The sequence below is a fragment of the Anomaloglossus baeobatrachus genome, chromosome 9 (genome assembly GCF_048569485.1).
Source record: "Anomaloglossus baeobatrachus isolate aAnoBae1 chromosome 9, aAnoBae1.hap1, whole genome shotgun sequence".
NCBI classification, from domain to species: Eukaryota; Metazoa; Chordata; class Amphibia; order Anura; family Aromobatidae; genus Anomaloglossus; species Anomaloglossus baeobatrachus.
This window is the reverse complement of record NC_134361.1, coordinates 14762180-14779331: the sequence shown is the minus strand read 5'-3', so window position 1 is coordinate 14779331 and position 17152 is coordinate 14762180. Positions and strand designations below refer to the sequence as shown.

Genomic DNA, 17152 nt, shown 5'->3' with positions numbered 1-17152 from the left:
ATGAATGATGGGGGGAGCAAGCCAGCGGGATGGATCACATGTATGACGGGGGGGAACAAGCCAGCGGGATGGATCACATGTATGACGGGGGATGGGGTAAGCCAGCGGGGTAGATCACATGAATGACAGGAGGCGGGGCTAGCCAGCGGGGTAGATCACATGAATGACAGGAGGCGGGGCAAGCCAGCGGGATAGATCATATCATTGGCAGGGTGTAGCACAGCCACGGACAAGACAAGGCAGGTAGTGTGGTAGATGCCATTGGCAGGGGGTCTTGGAGGGACTGGCACTGGAGCAGCGGACGCCCCTGCATGATACCACCTGCAGACATTATAGCTGCCGCTGATCTCCAGAGAGATGTAGTTATAATAAAGAAGGACTCCAGAAACCGCGGCAGCGTCTCGTCGTGTTGGGTCTTTTTATTGCCAGGTTCCATTTGTCTTGGGCCGAACCTTCTGCCAGGTCCGTGTATAGTTCATGGAAACAAAGCGACCTGTTTGTGCAAGTTACAGACGACCCCCTGCGCCCGGCCGCCGTTCCTGGCTTCAGATAGGGGGGTGCGTTTCTTAATGTCTGACTCTTAAGTATCTGGATAATCCTTATGGTGCCGGCCCCAGGTTCAGTCTCGCTCCGCCATCCGCTGCAGGGCGTCCTGAGAGAAGCTGTACAGGTGCCAGCCGTCCTCCTCCGACAGGTCGGCAGCTCCTCTCCTCTTGTAGAACTGTATGGAGGACGCGTTCGAGGACAAAACCAGAAAGTAGATTTCACTGCAGCGCTGAGCGACGGCCTCCTACAGACGAGAGCCCAGGGATTATACCCAGTACACCAGGACAAGACAGGGGATCAGCCCAGGGATTATACCCATTACACCAGGACAAGACAGGGGATCAGCCCAGGGATTATACCCATTACACCAGGACAAGACAGGGGATCAGCCCAAGGATTATACCCATTACACCAGGACAAGACAGGGGATCAGCCCAGGGATTATACCCATTACACCAAGACCAGACAGGGGATCAGCCCAGGGATTATACCCAGGACACCAAGACAAGACAGGTGATCAGCCCAGGGATTATACCCATTACACCAAGACCAGACAGGGGATCAGCCTGGGGATTATACCCATTACACCAAGACAAGACAGGTGATCAGCCCGGGGATTATACCCATTACACCAAGACAAGACAGGGGATCAGCCCGGGGATTATACCCATTACACCAAGACAAGACAGGTGATCAGCCCGGGGATTATACCCATTACACCAAGACCAGACAGGGGATCAGCCCAGGGATTATACCCAGGACACCAAGACAAGACAGGTGATCAGCCCAGGGATTATACCCATTACACCAAGACCAGACAGGGGATCAGCCTGGGGATTATACCCATTACACCAAGACAAGACAGGTGATCAGCCCGGGGATTATACCCATTACACCAAGACAAGACAGGGGATCAGCCCGGGGATTATACCCATTACACCAAGACAAGACAGGGGATCAGCCCGGGGATTATACCCATTACACCAAGACCAGACAGGGGATCAGCCCGGGGATTATACCCATTACACCAGGACAAGACAGGTGATCAGCCCAGGGATTATACCCATTACACTAAGACAAGACAGGGGATCAGCCCGGGGATTATACCCATTACACCAGGACAAGAAAGGGGATCAGCCCAGGGATTATACCCATTACACCAAGACAAGACAGGGGATCAGTCCAGGGATTATACCCATTACACCAGGACAAGACAGGGGATCAGCCCGAGGATTATACCCATTACACCAAGACAAGATAGGGGATCAGCCCGGGGATTATACCCAGTACACCAGGACAAGACAGGGGATCAGCCCGGGGATTATACCCATTACACCAAGACAAGACAGGGGATCAGCCCAGGGATTATACCCATTACACCAAGACAAGACAGGGGATCAGCCCGGGGATTATACCCATTACACCTGGACAAGACAGGGAATCAGCCCGAGATTATACCCATTACACCAAGACAAGACAAGACAGGTGATCAGCCCAGGGATTATACCCATTACACCAGGACAAGACAGGGGATCAGCCCGAGATTATACCCATTACACCAAGACAAGACCGGGGATCAGCCCGGGGATTATACCCATTACACCAAGACAAGACAGGTGATCAGCCCGGGAATTATACCCATTACACCAGGACAAGACAGGGGATCAGCCCGGGGATTATACCCATTACACCAAGACCAGACAGGGGATCAGCCCGGGGATTATACCCATTACACCAAGACCAGACAGGTGATCAGCCCATTACACCAGGACAAGACAGGGGATCAGCCCGGAGATTATACCCATTACACCAAGACAAGACAGGGGATCAGCCCGGGGATTATACCCATTACACCAAGACAAGACAGGGGATCAGCCCGAGATTATACCCATTACACCAAGACAAGACAGGGGATCAGCCCGGGGATTATACCCATTACACCAGGACAAGACAGGGGATCAGCCCGGGGATTATACCCATTACACCAAGACAAGACAGGGGATCAGCCCGAGATTATACCCATTACACCAAGACAAGACAGGGGATCAGCCCGGGGATTATACCCATTACACCAGGACAAGACAGGGGATCAGCCCGGGGATTATACCCATTACACCAAGACAAGACAGGGGATCAGCCCGGGGATTATACCCATTACACCAGGACAAGACAGGGGATCAGCCCAGGGATTATAGCCATTACACCAAGACAAGACAGGTGATCAGCCCAGGGATTATTCATTACACCAAGACAAGACAGGTGATCAACCCGGGGATTATACCCATCACACCAAGACAAGACAGGTGATCAGCCCAGGGATTATACCCATTACACCAAGACAAGACAGGGAATCAGTCCGGGGATTATACCCATTACACCAAGACAAGACAGGGGATCAGTCCGGGGATTATACCCATTACACCAAGACAAGACAGGTGATCAGCCCGGGGATTATACCCATTACACCAAGACAAGACAGGGGATCAGCCCGGGGATTATACCCATTACACCAAGACAAGACAGGGGATCAGCCCGGGGATTATACCCATTACACCAAGACAAGACGGGATCAGCCCGGGGATTATACCCATTACACCAGGACAAGACAGGGGATCAGCCTGGGGATTATACCCATTACACCAGGACAAGACAGGGGATCAGCCCGGGGATTATACCCATTACACCAAGACAAGACAGGGGATCAGCCCGGGGATTATACCCATTACACCAAGACAAGACAGGGGATCAGCCCGGGGATTATACCCATTACACCAAGACAAGACAGGGGATCAGCCCGGGGATTATACCCATTACACCAAGACAAGACAGGTGATCAGCCTGGGATTATACCCATTACACCAAGACAAGACAGGGGATCAGCCTGGGGATTATACCCATTACACCAAGACAAGACAGGGGATCAGTCCGGGGATTATACCCATTACACCAAGACAAGACAGGTGATCAGACCAGGGATTATACCCATTACACCAAGACAAGACAGGGGATCAGCCCGGGGATTATACCCATTACACCAAGACAAGACAGGTGATCAGCCCGGGGATTATACCCATTACACCAAGCCAAGACAGGGGATCAGCCCGGGGATTATACCCATTACACCAAGACAAGACAGGGGATCAGCCCGGGGATTATACCCATTACACCAAGACAAGACGGGATCAGCCCGGGGATTATACCCATTACACCAGGACAAGACAGGGGATCAGCCTGGGGATTATACCCATTACACCAGGACAAGACAGGGGATCAGCCCGGGGATTATACCCATTACACCAAGACAAGACAGGGGATCAGCCCGGGGATTATACCCATTACACCAAGACAAGACAGGGGATCAGCCCGGGGATTATACCCATTACACCAAGACAAGACAGGGGATCAGCCCGGGGATTATACCCATTACACCAAGACAAGACAGGTGATCAGCCTGGGATTATACCCATTACACCAAGACAAGACAGGGGATCAGCCTGGGGATTATACCCATTACACCAAGACAAGACAGGGGATCAGTCCGGGGATTATATCCATTACACCATGACAAGACAGGGGGATCAGCCCGGGATTTATACCCATTACACCAAGACAAGACAGGTGATCAGTCCGGGGATTATACCCATTACACCAGGACAAGACAGGGGATCAGTCTGGGGATTATACCCATTACACCAGGACAAGACAGGGGATCAGTCCGGGGATTATACCCATTACACCAAGACAGGGGATCAGTCCGGGGATTATACCCATTACACCAAGACAAGACAGGGGATCAGCCCGGGATTTATACCCATTACACCAAGACAAGACAGGGGATCAGCCCAGGGATTATACCCATTACACCAAGACAAGACAGGTGATCAGCCCGGGGATTATACCCATTACACCAAGACAAGACAGGTGATCAGCCCGGGGATTATACCCATTACACCAAGACAAGACAGGTGATCAGCCCGGGGATTATACCCATTACACCAAGACAAGACAGGGGATCAGCCCGGGATTTATACCCATTACACCAAGACAAGACAGGGGATCAGCCCGGGATTTATACCCATTACACCAAGACAAGACAGGGGATCAGCCCAGGGATTATACCCATTACACCAAGACAAGACAGGGGATCAGCCCGGGGATTATACCCATTACACCAAGACAAGACAGGTGATCAGCCCGGGGATTATACCCATTACACCAAGACAAGACAGGTGATCAGCCCGGGGATTATACCCATTACTCCAAGACAAGACAGGGGATCAGCCCGGGGATTATACCCATTACACCAAAACAGGGGATCAGCCCGGGATTATACCCATTATTACACCAGGATAAGACAGGTGATCAGCTCGGGGATTATACCCATTACATCAAGACAAGACAGGTGATCAGCCCAGGTATTATACCCATTACACCAAGACAAGACAGGGGATCAGCCCGGGGATTATACCCATTACACCAGGAGAAGACAGGGGATCAGCCCGGGAATTATACCCATTACACCAGGACAAGACAGGGGATCAGCCCGGGGATTATACCCATTACACCAAGACAAGACAGGGGATCAGCCCGGGGATTATACCCATTACACCAAGACAAGACAGGGGATCAGCCCGGGGATTATACCCATTACACCAAGACAAGACAGGGGATCAGCCCGGGGATTATACCCATTACACCAAGACAAGACGGGATCAGCCCGGGGATTATACCCATTACACCAAGACAAGACAGGGGATCAGTCCGGAGATTATACCCATTACACCAAGACAAGACAGGGGATCAGCCCAGGGATTATACCCATTACACCAAGACAAGACAGGGGATCAGCCCGGGGATTATACCCATTACACCAAGACAAGACAGGGGATCAGCCCGGGGATTATACCCATTACACCAAGACAAGACAGGGGATCAGCCCGGGGATTATACCCATTACACCAAGACAAGACAGGTGATCAGCCCGGGGATTATACCCATTACACCAAGACAAGACAGGGGATCAGCCCGGGGATTATACCCATTACACCAGGACAAGACAGGTGATCAGCCCAGGGATTATACCCATTACACCAGGACAAGACAGGTGATCAGCCCGGGGATTATACCCATTACACCAGGACAAGACAGGGGATCAGCCCGGGGATTATACCCATTACACCAAGACAAGACGGGATCAGCCCGGGGATTATACCCATTACACCAGGACAAGACAGGGGATCAGCCCGGGGATTATACCCATTACACCAAGACAAGACAGGGGATCAGCCCGGGGATTATACCCATTACACCAAGACAAGACAGGGGATCAGCCCGGGGATTATACCCATTACACCAAGACAAGACAGGGGATCAGCCCGGGGATTATACCCATTACACCAAGACAAGACAGGGGATCAGTCCGGGGATTATACCCATTACACCAAGACAAATCAGGGGATCAGACCAGGGATTATACCCATTACACCAGGACAAGACAGGGGATCAGCCCGGGGATTATACCCATTACACCAAGATAAGACAGGGGATCAGCCCGGGGATTATACCGATTACACCAAGACAAGACAGGGGATCAGTCCGGGGATTATACCCATTACACCAAGACAAGACAGGGGATCAGCCCGGGGATAATACCCATTACACCAAGACAAGACAGGTGATCAGCCCAGGGATTATACCCATTACACCAGGACAAGACAGGGGATCAGCCCGGGATTTATACCCATTACACCAAGACAAGACAGGGGATAAGCCCGGGGATTATACCCATTACACCAAGACAAGACAGGTGATCAGCCCGGGGATTATACCCATTACTCCAAGACAAGACAGGGGATCAGCCCGGGGATTATACCCATTACACCAAAACAGGGGATCAGCCCGGGATTATACCCATTATTACACCAGGATAAGACAGGTGATCAGCCCGGGGATTATACCAATTACACCAGGACAAGACAGGGGATCAGCCCGAGGATTATACCCATTACACCAAGACAAGACAGGTGATCAGCCCAGGGATTATACCCATTACACCAAGACATGACGGGATCAGCCCGGGGATTATACCCATTACACCAAGACAAGACAGGGGATCAGCCCGGGGATTATACCCATTACACCAAGACAAGACAGGGGATCAGCCCGGGGATTATACCCATTACACCAAAACAGGGGATCAGCCCGGGGATTATACCCATTACACCAAGACAAGACAGGGGATCAGCCCGGGGATTATACCCATTACACCAAGACAAGACAGGGGATCAGCCCGGGGATTATACCCATTACACCAAGACAAGACAGGGGATCAGCCCGGGGATTATACCCATTACACCAAGACAAGACAGGTGATCAGCCCGGGGATTATACCCATTACACCAAGACAAGACAGGTGATCAGCCCGGGGATTATACCCATTACACCAAGACGAGACAGGGGATCAGCCCGGGGATTATACTCATTACACCAAGACAAGACAGGTGATCAGCCCGGGGATTATACCCATTACACCAAGATAAGAAAGGTGATCAGCCCGGGGATTATACCCATTACACCAGGACAAGTCAGGGGATCAGCCCGGGGATTATACCCATTACACCAAGACAAGACAGGTGTTCAGCCCGGGGATTATACCCATTACACCAAGACAAGACAGGGGATCAGCCCGGGGATTATACCCATTACACCAAGACTAGACAGGTGATCAGCCCGGGGATTATACTTATTACACCAAGACAAGACAGGTGATCAGCCCGGGGATTATACCCATTACACCAAGACAAGACAGGTGATCAGCCCAGGGATTATACCCATTACACCAGGACAAGACAGGTGATCAGCCCGGGGATTATACCCATTACACCAAGACAAGACAGGGGATCAGCCCGGGGATTATACCCATTACACCAGGACAAGACAGGGGATCAGCCCGGGGATTATACCCATTACACCAAGACAAGACAGGGGATCAGCCCGGGGATTATACCCATTACACCAAGACAAGACAGGTGATCAGCCCGGGGATTATACCCATTACACCAAGACAAGACAGGTGATCAGCCCGGGGATTATACCCATTACACCAAGACAAGACGGGATCAGCCCGGGGATTATACCCATTACACCAAGACAAGACAGGTGATCAGCCCAGGGATTATACCCATTACACCAAGACAAGACAGGGGATCAGCCCGGGGATTATACCCATTACACCAAGACAAGACAGGGGATCAGCCCGGGGATTATACCCATTACACCAAGACAAGACAGGTGATCAGCCCGGGGATTATACCCATTACACCAAGACAAGACAGGGGATCAGCCCGGGGATTATACCCATTACACCAAGACAAGACAGGTGATCAGCCCGGGGATTATACCCATTACACCAAGACAAGACAGGTGATCAGCCCGGGGATTATACCCATTACACCAAGACAAGACGGGATCAGCCCGGGGATTATACCCATTACACCAAGACAAGACAGGGGATCAGCCCGGGGATTATACCCATTACACCAAGACAAGACAGGGGATCAGCCCGGGGATTATACCCATTACACCAAGACAAGACAGGGGATCAGCCCGGGGATTATACCCATTACACCAAGACAAGACAGGTGATCAGCCCAGGGATTATACCCATTACACCAAGACAAGACAGGGGATCAGCCCGGGGATTATACCCATTACACCAAGACAAGACAGGGGATCAGCCCGGGGATTATACCCATTACACCAAGACAAGACAGGTGATCAGCCCGGGGATTATACCCATTACACCAAGACAAGACAGGGGATCAGCCCGGGGATTATACCCATTACACCAAGACAAGACAGGGGATCAGCCCGGGGATTATACCCATTACACCAAAACAGGGGATCAGCCCGGGGATTATACCCATTACACCAAGACAAGACAGGGGATCAGCCCGGGGATTATACCCATTACACCAAGACAAGACAGGGGATCAGCCCGGGGATTATACCCATTACACCAAGACAAGACAGGTGATCAGCCCGGGGATTATACCCATTACACCAAGACAAGACAGGTGATCAGCCCGGGGATTATACCCATTACACCAAGACGAGACAGGGGATCAGCCCGGGGATTATACTCATTACACCAAGACAAGACAGGTGATCAGCCCGGGGATTATACCCATTACACCAAGATAAGAAAGGTGATCAGCCCGGGGATTATACCCATTACACCAGGACAAGTCAGGGGATCAGCCCGGGGATTATACCCATTACACCAAGACAAGACAGGTGTTCAGCCCGGGGATTATACCCATTACACCAAGACAAGACAGGGGATCAGCCCGGGGATTATACCCATTACACCAAGACTAGACAGGTGATCAGCCCGGGGATTATACTTATTACACCAAGACAAGACAGGTGATCAGCCCGGGGATTATACCCATTACACCAAGACAAGACAGGTGATCAGCCCAGGGATTATACCCATTACACCAGGACAAGACAGGTGATCAGCCCGGGGATTATACCCATTACACCAAGACAAGACAGGGGATCAGCCCGGGGATTATACCCATTACACCAGGACAAGACAGGGGATCAGCCCGGGGATTATACCCATTACACCAAGACAAGACAGGGGATCAGCCCGGGGATTATACCCATTACACCAAGACAAGACAGGTGATCAGCCCGGGGATTATACCCATTACACCAAGACAAGACAGGTGATCAGCCCGGGGATTATACCCATTACACCAAGACAAGACGGGATCAGCCCGGGGATTATACCCATTACACCAAGACAAGACAGGTGATCAGCCCAGGGATTATACCCATTACACCAAGACAAGACAGGGGATCAGCCCGGGGATTATACCCATTACACCAAGACAAGACAGGGGATCAGCCCGGGGATTATACCCATTACACCAAGACAAGACAGGTGATCAGCCCGGGGATTATACCCATTACACCAAGACAAGACAGGGGATCAGCCCGGGGATTATACCCATTACACCAAGACAAGACAGGTGATCAGCCCGGGGATTATACCCATTACACCAAGACAAGACAGGTGATCAGCCCGGGGATTATACCCATTACACCAAGACAAGACGGGATCAGCCCGGGGATTATACCCATTACACCAAGACAAGACAGGGGATCAGCCCGGGGATTATACCCATTACACCAAGACAAGACAGGGGATCAGCCCGGGGATTATACCCATTACACCAAGACAAGACAGGGGATCAGCCCGGGGATTATACCCATTACACCAAGACAAGACAGGTGATCAGCCCAGGGATTATACCCATTACACCAAGACAAGACAGGGGATCAGCCCGGGGATTATACCCATTACACCAAGACAAGACAGGGGATCAGCCCGGAGATTATACCCATTACACCAAGACAAGACAGGTGATCAGCCCGGGGATTATACCCATTACACCAAGACAAGACAGGGGATCAGCCCGGGGATTATACCCATTACACCAAGACAAGACAGGGGATCAGCCCGGGGATTATACCCATTACACCAAGACAAGACAGGTGATCAGCCCGGGGATTATACCCATTACACCAAGACAAGACAGGTGATCAGCCCGGGGATTATACCCATTACACCAAGACAAGACGGGATCAGCCCGGGGATTATACCCATTACACCAAGACAAGACAGGTGATCAGCCCGGGGATTATACCCATTACACCAAGACAAGACAGGGGATCAGCCCGGGGATTATACCCATTACACCAAGACAAGACAGGTGATCAGCCCGGGGATTATACCCATTACACCAAGACAAGACAGGTGATCAGCCCGGGGATTATACCCATTACACCAAGACAAGACAGGGGATCAGCCCGGGGATTATACCCATTACACCAAGACAAGACAGGGGATCAGCCCGGGGATTATACCCATTACACCAAGACAAGACAGGTGATCAGCCCGGGGATTATACCCATTACACCAAGACAAGACGGGATCAGCCCAGGGATTATACCCATTACACCAAGACAAGACAGGTGATCAGCCCGGGGATTATACCCATTACACCAAGACGAGACAGGGGATCAGCCCGGGGATTATACTCATTACACCAAGACAAGACAGGTGATCAGCCCGGGGATTATACCCATTACACCAAGATAAGAAAGGTGATCAGCCCGGGGATTATACCCATTACACCAGGACAAATCAGGGGATCAGCCCGGGGATTATACCCATTACACCAAGACAAGACAGGTGTTCAGCCCGGGGATTATACCCATTACACCAAGACAAGACAGGGGATCAGCCCGGGGATTATACCCATTACACCAAGACTAGACAGGTGATCAGCCCGGGGATTATACTTATTACACCAAGACAAGACAGGTGATCAGCCCGGGGATTATACCCATTACACCAAGACAAGACAGGTGATCAGCCCAGGGATTATACCCATTACACCAGGACAAGACAGGTGATCAGCCCGGGGATTATACCCATTACACCAAGACAAGACAGGGGATCAGCCCGGGGATTATACCCATTACACCAGGACAAGACAGGGGATCAGCCCGGGGATTATACCCATTACACCAAGACAAGACAGGGGATCAGCCCGGGGATTATACCCATTACACCAAGACAAGACAGGTGATCAGCCCGGGGATTATACCCATTACACCAAGACAAGACAGGTGATCAGCCCGGGGATTATACCCATTACACCAAGACAAGACGGGATCAGCCCGGGGATTATACCCATTACACCAAGACAAGACAGGTGATCAGCCCAGGGATTATACCCATTACACCAAGACAAGACAGGGGATCAGCCCGGGGATTATACCCATTACACCAAGACAAGACAGGGGATCAGCCCGGGGATTATACCCATTACACCAAGACAAGACAGGTGATCAGCCCGGGGATTATACCCATTACACCAAGACAAGACAGGGGATCAGCCCGGGGATTATACCCATTACACCAAGACAAGACAGGTGATCAGCCCGGGGATTATACCCATTACACCAAGACAAGACAGGTGATCAGCCCGGGGATTATACCCATTACACCAAGACAAGACGGGATCAGCCCGGGGATTATACCCATTACACCAAGACAAGACAGGGGATCAGCCCGGGGATTATACCCATTACACCAAGACAAGACAGGGGATCAGCCCGGGGATTATACCCATTACACCAAGACAAGACAGGGGATCAGCCCGGGGATTATACCCATTACACCAAGACAAGACAGGTGATCAGCCCAGGGATTATACCCATTACACCAAGACAAGACAGGGGATCAGCCCGGGGATTATACCCATTACACCAAGACAAGACAGGGGATCAGCCCGGGGATTATACCCATTACACCAAGACAAGACAGGTGATCAGCCCGGGGATTATACCCATTACACCAAGACAAGACAGGGGATCAGCCCGGGGATTATACCCATTACACCAAGACAAGACAGGGGATCAGCCCGGGGATTATACCCATTACACCAAGACAAGACAGGTGATCAGCCCGGGGATTATACCCATTACACCAAGACAAGACAGGTGATCAGCCCGGGGATTATACCCATTACACCAAGACAAGACGGGATCAGCCCGGGGATTATACCCATTACACCAAGACAAGACAGGTGATCAGCCCGGGGATTATACCCATTACACCAAGACAAGACAGGGGATCAGCCCGGGGATTATACCCATTACACCAAGACAAGACAGGTGATCAGCCCGGGGATTATACCCATTACACCAAGACAAGACAGGTGATCAGCCCGGGGATTATACCCATTACACCAAGACAAGACAGGGGATCAGCCCGGGGATTATACCCATTACACCAAGACAAGACAGGGGATCAGCCCGGGGATTATACCCATTACACCAAGACAAGACAGGTGATCAGCCCGGGGATTATACCCATTACACCAAGACAAGACGGGATCAGCCCGGGGATTATACCCATTACACCAAGACAAGACAGGGGATCAGCCTGGGGATTATACTCAGAATATATGTGAAATTCTTATATACATCATGCATATCACTGCACAGAAAGGTAGCAAGTAACGGGCACAAAATGTAACCGCACCTCCATTATATTATGCTGTATTATCCTTCAGAGCTGCTCTCACTATTCTGCTGGTGCAGTCACTGTGTACATACATTACTGATCCTGAATTATACTCCAGAGCTGCACTCACTATTCTGCTGGTGCAGTCACTGTGTACATACATTACTGATCCTGTATTATACTCCAGAGCTGCACTCACTATTCTGCTGGAGCAGTCACTGTGTACATACATTACATTACTGATCCTGAGTAACCTCCTGTATTATACTCCAGAGCTGCACTCACTATTCTGCTGGTGCAGTCACTGTGTACATACATTATATTACTGACCCTTAGTTACCTCCTGTATTATACTCCAGAGCTGTACTCACTATTCTGTTGGTGCAGTCACTGTGTACATACATTACATTACTGATCCTAAGTTACCTCCTGTATTATACTCCAGAGCTGCACTCACTGTTCTGCTGGTGCAGTCACTGTGTACATACATTACTGATCCTAAGTTACCTCCTTATTATACTTCAGAGCTGCACTCACTATTCTGCTGGTGCAGTCACTGTGTACATACATTACATTACTGATCCTGAGTTACCTCCTGTATTATACTCCAGAGCTGCACTCACTATTCTGCTGGTGCAGTCACTGTGTACATACATTACTGATCCTGAGTTACCTCCTGTATTATACCCCAGAGCTGCACTCACTATTCTGCTGGTGCAGTCACTGTGTACATACATTACATTACTGATCCTGAGTTACCTCCTGTATTATACCCCAGAGCTGCACTCACTATTCTGCTGGTGCAGTCACTGTGTACATACATTACATTACTGATCCTGAGTTACCTCCTGTATTATACCCCAGAGCTGCACTCACTATTCTGCTAGGGCAGTCACTGTGTACATACATTACATTACTGATCCTGAGTTACCTCCTGTATTGTACTCCAAAGCTGCACTCCCTATTCTGCTGGTGCAGTCACTGTGCACATACATTAATTATCCTGAGTTGCCTCCTGTATAATACTTCAGAGCTGCGCTCATCAGTTTCAGAGCTCTAATCTCCCAGTATCCCCTGCTTGTCTTGCTCTGGTTATCTTTATACCGGGCTCCATATCCTCTGTCCACATTGTATATAAATCAGTACACCCACCTGACTTATCCTCTTCAGTATTTCTGACCCGATCCCGATGCCTGTGGAGAAGCATACATGTGACGTTGGTGACACCGGCCGAGGCTCGGGGTGGTGACGATGCTTCTACATGGGGCTGGGTCAGGAGATTGGGTCTCACCTCGATACGGTTCCTTCACGTAGAATTCCTCTAGATGAAGCGATCTTCCAGTCCACGGGTCGTACGTGAAATAATACATGGCGAATCCGACGTTTGTGCTGCCTGTAAGGAGACGACTATGACTACAGATCACACTGCGGCATCACTGACCTCTGCCCATAAGACCCCACTTACCCTCGCTGCCCCCGCTCGCTGGCACCTCTGCTATGAGGCCCCCACTCGTTGGCACCTCCGCTCTGAGGCCCCCGCTAGTTGGCACCTCCGCTCTGAGGCCCCTGCTCGTTGGCACCTCCGCTCTGAGGCCCCTGCTCGTTGGCACCTCCGCTCTGAGGCCCCCGCTAGTTGGCACCTCCGCTATGAGGCCCCCGCTCGTTGGCACCTCCGCTATGAGGCAGTGGTAATAGGGGTGCGCTCCAAATCCGTCTTCCAGTAAATCTAGTAAAGGAGAGGGAGACCGGACTATAATAATAATAATAATAATAATAATAAGGGACTGTCTACATGAGATGGGAGAAGATAAAATCCGCCTGAGATTCGGCTCCGGATCTCGTCCTCCACATGGAAAAATACACTGAAATTCTGCATCGATTTAAAGGGATTGTCCATCACCAAAAATGACTTTTCAACCCCTTTTCTAAATGCTGTAAATACCTCCGTAATATCCTTAGAATGTCGTGTATTATAAGAACCTTTCTTTAGGGGGTGCTCACTCGTCTCCCCCGTGCGGTCCGGCTTCCTGCATCCAGGACTGCACTTCCCATAAGCACACACTTGTCCTCCTCGCTCCTCTCACCAGCACCGCACCTGGTTCTGCATTACTACTTCTTTCTCCGCCTGGACGTAGGAGGGAAGATCACACGAGCCTGACGATCAGTACTGAGCATGTGCAACCAAAGGCCATCCGCACATGCTCAGTCTGCACCATAAGTGAGTGGTGCCGGACATGTGAGTCCTAAAGCCCAATGGAGAATCTGGGCTGAGCATGCAGCGGAGTAGGGAGTAGTCCCTATCAAACAAGTCCTTAAAATCCGCACAGCAGGTCCTGGCGGAGGTCCCCAGAGTGTCCATGACATTGAAATGTTACATTGTATCTGTCCAATCACAAGTGCCGTTTACTGATGTGTGGGAGTGATGACAGTCGCTGGATACATTGTGTCACAATCATCAGTAACCCCTCGTGTTCACCTCTCACCTTTCTCCGTTAATTCCACAGCGTTGGACATGTTCTCATAATCTGCGAGTTCCTATAAAATAAGAATATGGAACATGAAGGCTCACAGCAGCACAAAGTATTTCAGGACAAATGTCCCTGCTCAGTTCATGGGATCAGGTTATTAATCTCCACATCAGTCACACTTTTTGGGATTTAAAGGGTCTTTGCTCCAGCTGGCCCCCCATGTGCGGTGCAGTACCAGACATAGCCATGGATGAGAGTGGCGCTGTCTCATGTGGAGAATGATCAGATCCTTGTATCTTTCCTTTATGACCCCTTTCCCTGTATGGTGGGAGGTCTGTGATTCTGAACCCTTGCTCGTATAGACCTGTATGGCTGTACTGGATATTGGTGAAACGCGCGGCGTGTTCCCCCGGGGGGCTCTTACTTTGATCATCTGCAGCAGCTCAGGACAGTCGTCCGGTTTGGCCTTGCGAATGGTAAATGTGGTCTTCTCTGCGCCATTGTGACGGGTGCCGCTGTCCTCCTTCTTCCGGGCCCGGTCTGTGCTAGGCCCTGGATGTAGACTGCATGGCTCCGGGGTGCTGGGATTCTCCACCTTGCGGCTTCTGATCTTGAGCCGTCCTCCTCCAGATGTTCTCGCCGCAGTCTTACCCTCTTCACATCCTCGGATTTCTCCGGAGCTGGAGTTCCTGATTGTGACATAAGCTACGACTCACAATGGAGGCCGCGTCTCCGCAGCAGCGAGCCTGAGCACTGGGGATATAATGGGGGAATCACTCACCTCTGAGGACAAACTGCAATAAAAGTGTAAAGTGTCTTATCCGGGGCGTCCCGGTGCTGGGGGGTCACATACTGAAGCCCACTAATGTCTCCAATGCTCTGTTCACACCTCCGTGCTCTGCTGTAGAGGAAATACCGCAGCATCTGGCGGGTCTTATTGACCGGGTGGAGGACACTTCTGGTGGTGACATCTGAGAGATGCGCCACATTCATGAAGGACAAAGATGGAGAAAGCATTTATCCCAAATCCCAGGAATCTCAGCGTTCTATGTGCAGAAGCACAGGAATACCCATTCACTGAATGCCTACATGCAGGACATGATAGCAGAGAATATATGAATATACTTTATTGTCTTACATGATAAAACAGCATTAAAAATAATCAAAAAATATCAAGTTGTAAGTGACACATTTTTGGGCCCAGACAAAGCCTTTTGGCGAAACGCTGGTCCGTTTTGGTGTGACCTGCTCTGCTCCTGTGTATGTGGCACTGCCGCCGGGCACTTGTACTTTGTACTACTTGTTTCCAGTGACTTTATCACATATTTATGATCCTTTTATGTCTTGTGTTTTTCCCTCTTGTGTTTCCTTATTCCGTCTATTGATTCCCAGGTGCCTGCGGTGATACGTTATTCACACTCTGCTTATCGTGGAGCCGATAATTCTTGATTTTTTTATTTATATTTTTTGTTTTTATTACAAATCCCATTCCTCTTAAAGGGATATTACAAAAAAAAATCATGTTATCCAATATCGACATTATAGGGGTGCAGTTTACTTGTTAGAGTATATTTCATGTTCAGTTTGCACCTGTTCACATTTGTCTGTTAGGAAGTGCCGTCAGTTTTCTCTTTTCAGATTCTAGTGTCGTGCCTTCTCTCCTTCCTTCCCACCAGCTTAAGGTGACATGTAATTTCCTAATAGCAGGTTCCTACCCGACCATCACATTGCGGGCTGTTCAGGCAGGGTAGAGGCATTTAGGTGAGGACCCAGCATAAGCGATACGCCTCGACGCTGGCTGCTGGGCTCACATAAGACTGGCCTTTTTATGGGCTAAGTGTCTCAGTTTCTACATGTATTTCCTTTACAGTAATGCGGGTTTATATTCCTGTATGCAATGTTTGCTCTCTTTTTTTAGTTAGGCTGACATTAGAAAAGCTAAACGTTGCTACATTTTTGCGCAATTACGATTGTCACAAAAACAAATTTTTACCAAAATTCTGGTGAATGGAATCGTCTGATCTTTATA

General features: G+C 50.2%; 1 protein-coding gene across 1 annotated transcript; it reads right to left on the bottom strand.

The window, feature by feature from the left end:
* Window positions 1-400: 400 nt before the first annotated feature.
* On the bottom strand, window positions 401-16140 carry LOC142251042 (uncharacterized). The gene is made up of 7 exons (XM_075323541.1): window positions 15905-16140; window positions 15548-15812; window positions 15139-15190; window positions 14121-14381; window positions 13947-14048; window positions 13808-13848; window positions 401-790 (listed from the first exon to the last, which is right to left on the bottom strand). Exons 1-7 carry the CDS (start codon window positions 16138-16140, stop codon window positions 620-622), a joined length of 1128 nt encoding a protein of 375 aa, XP_075179656.1. The 3' UTR covers window positions 401-619.
* Between the last annotated feature and the right edge of the window lie 1012 nt (window positions 16141-17152).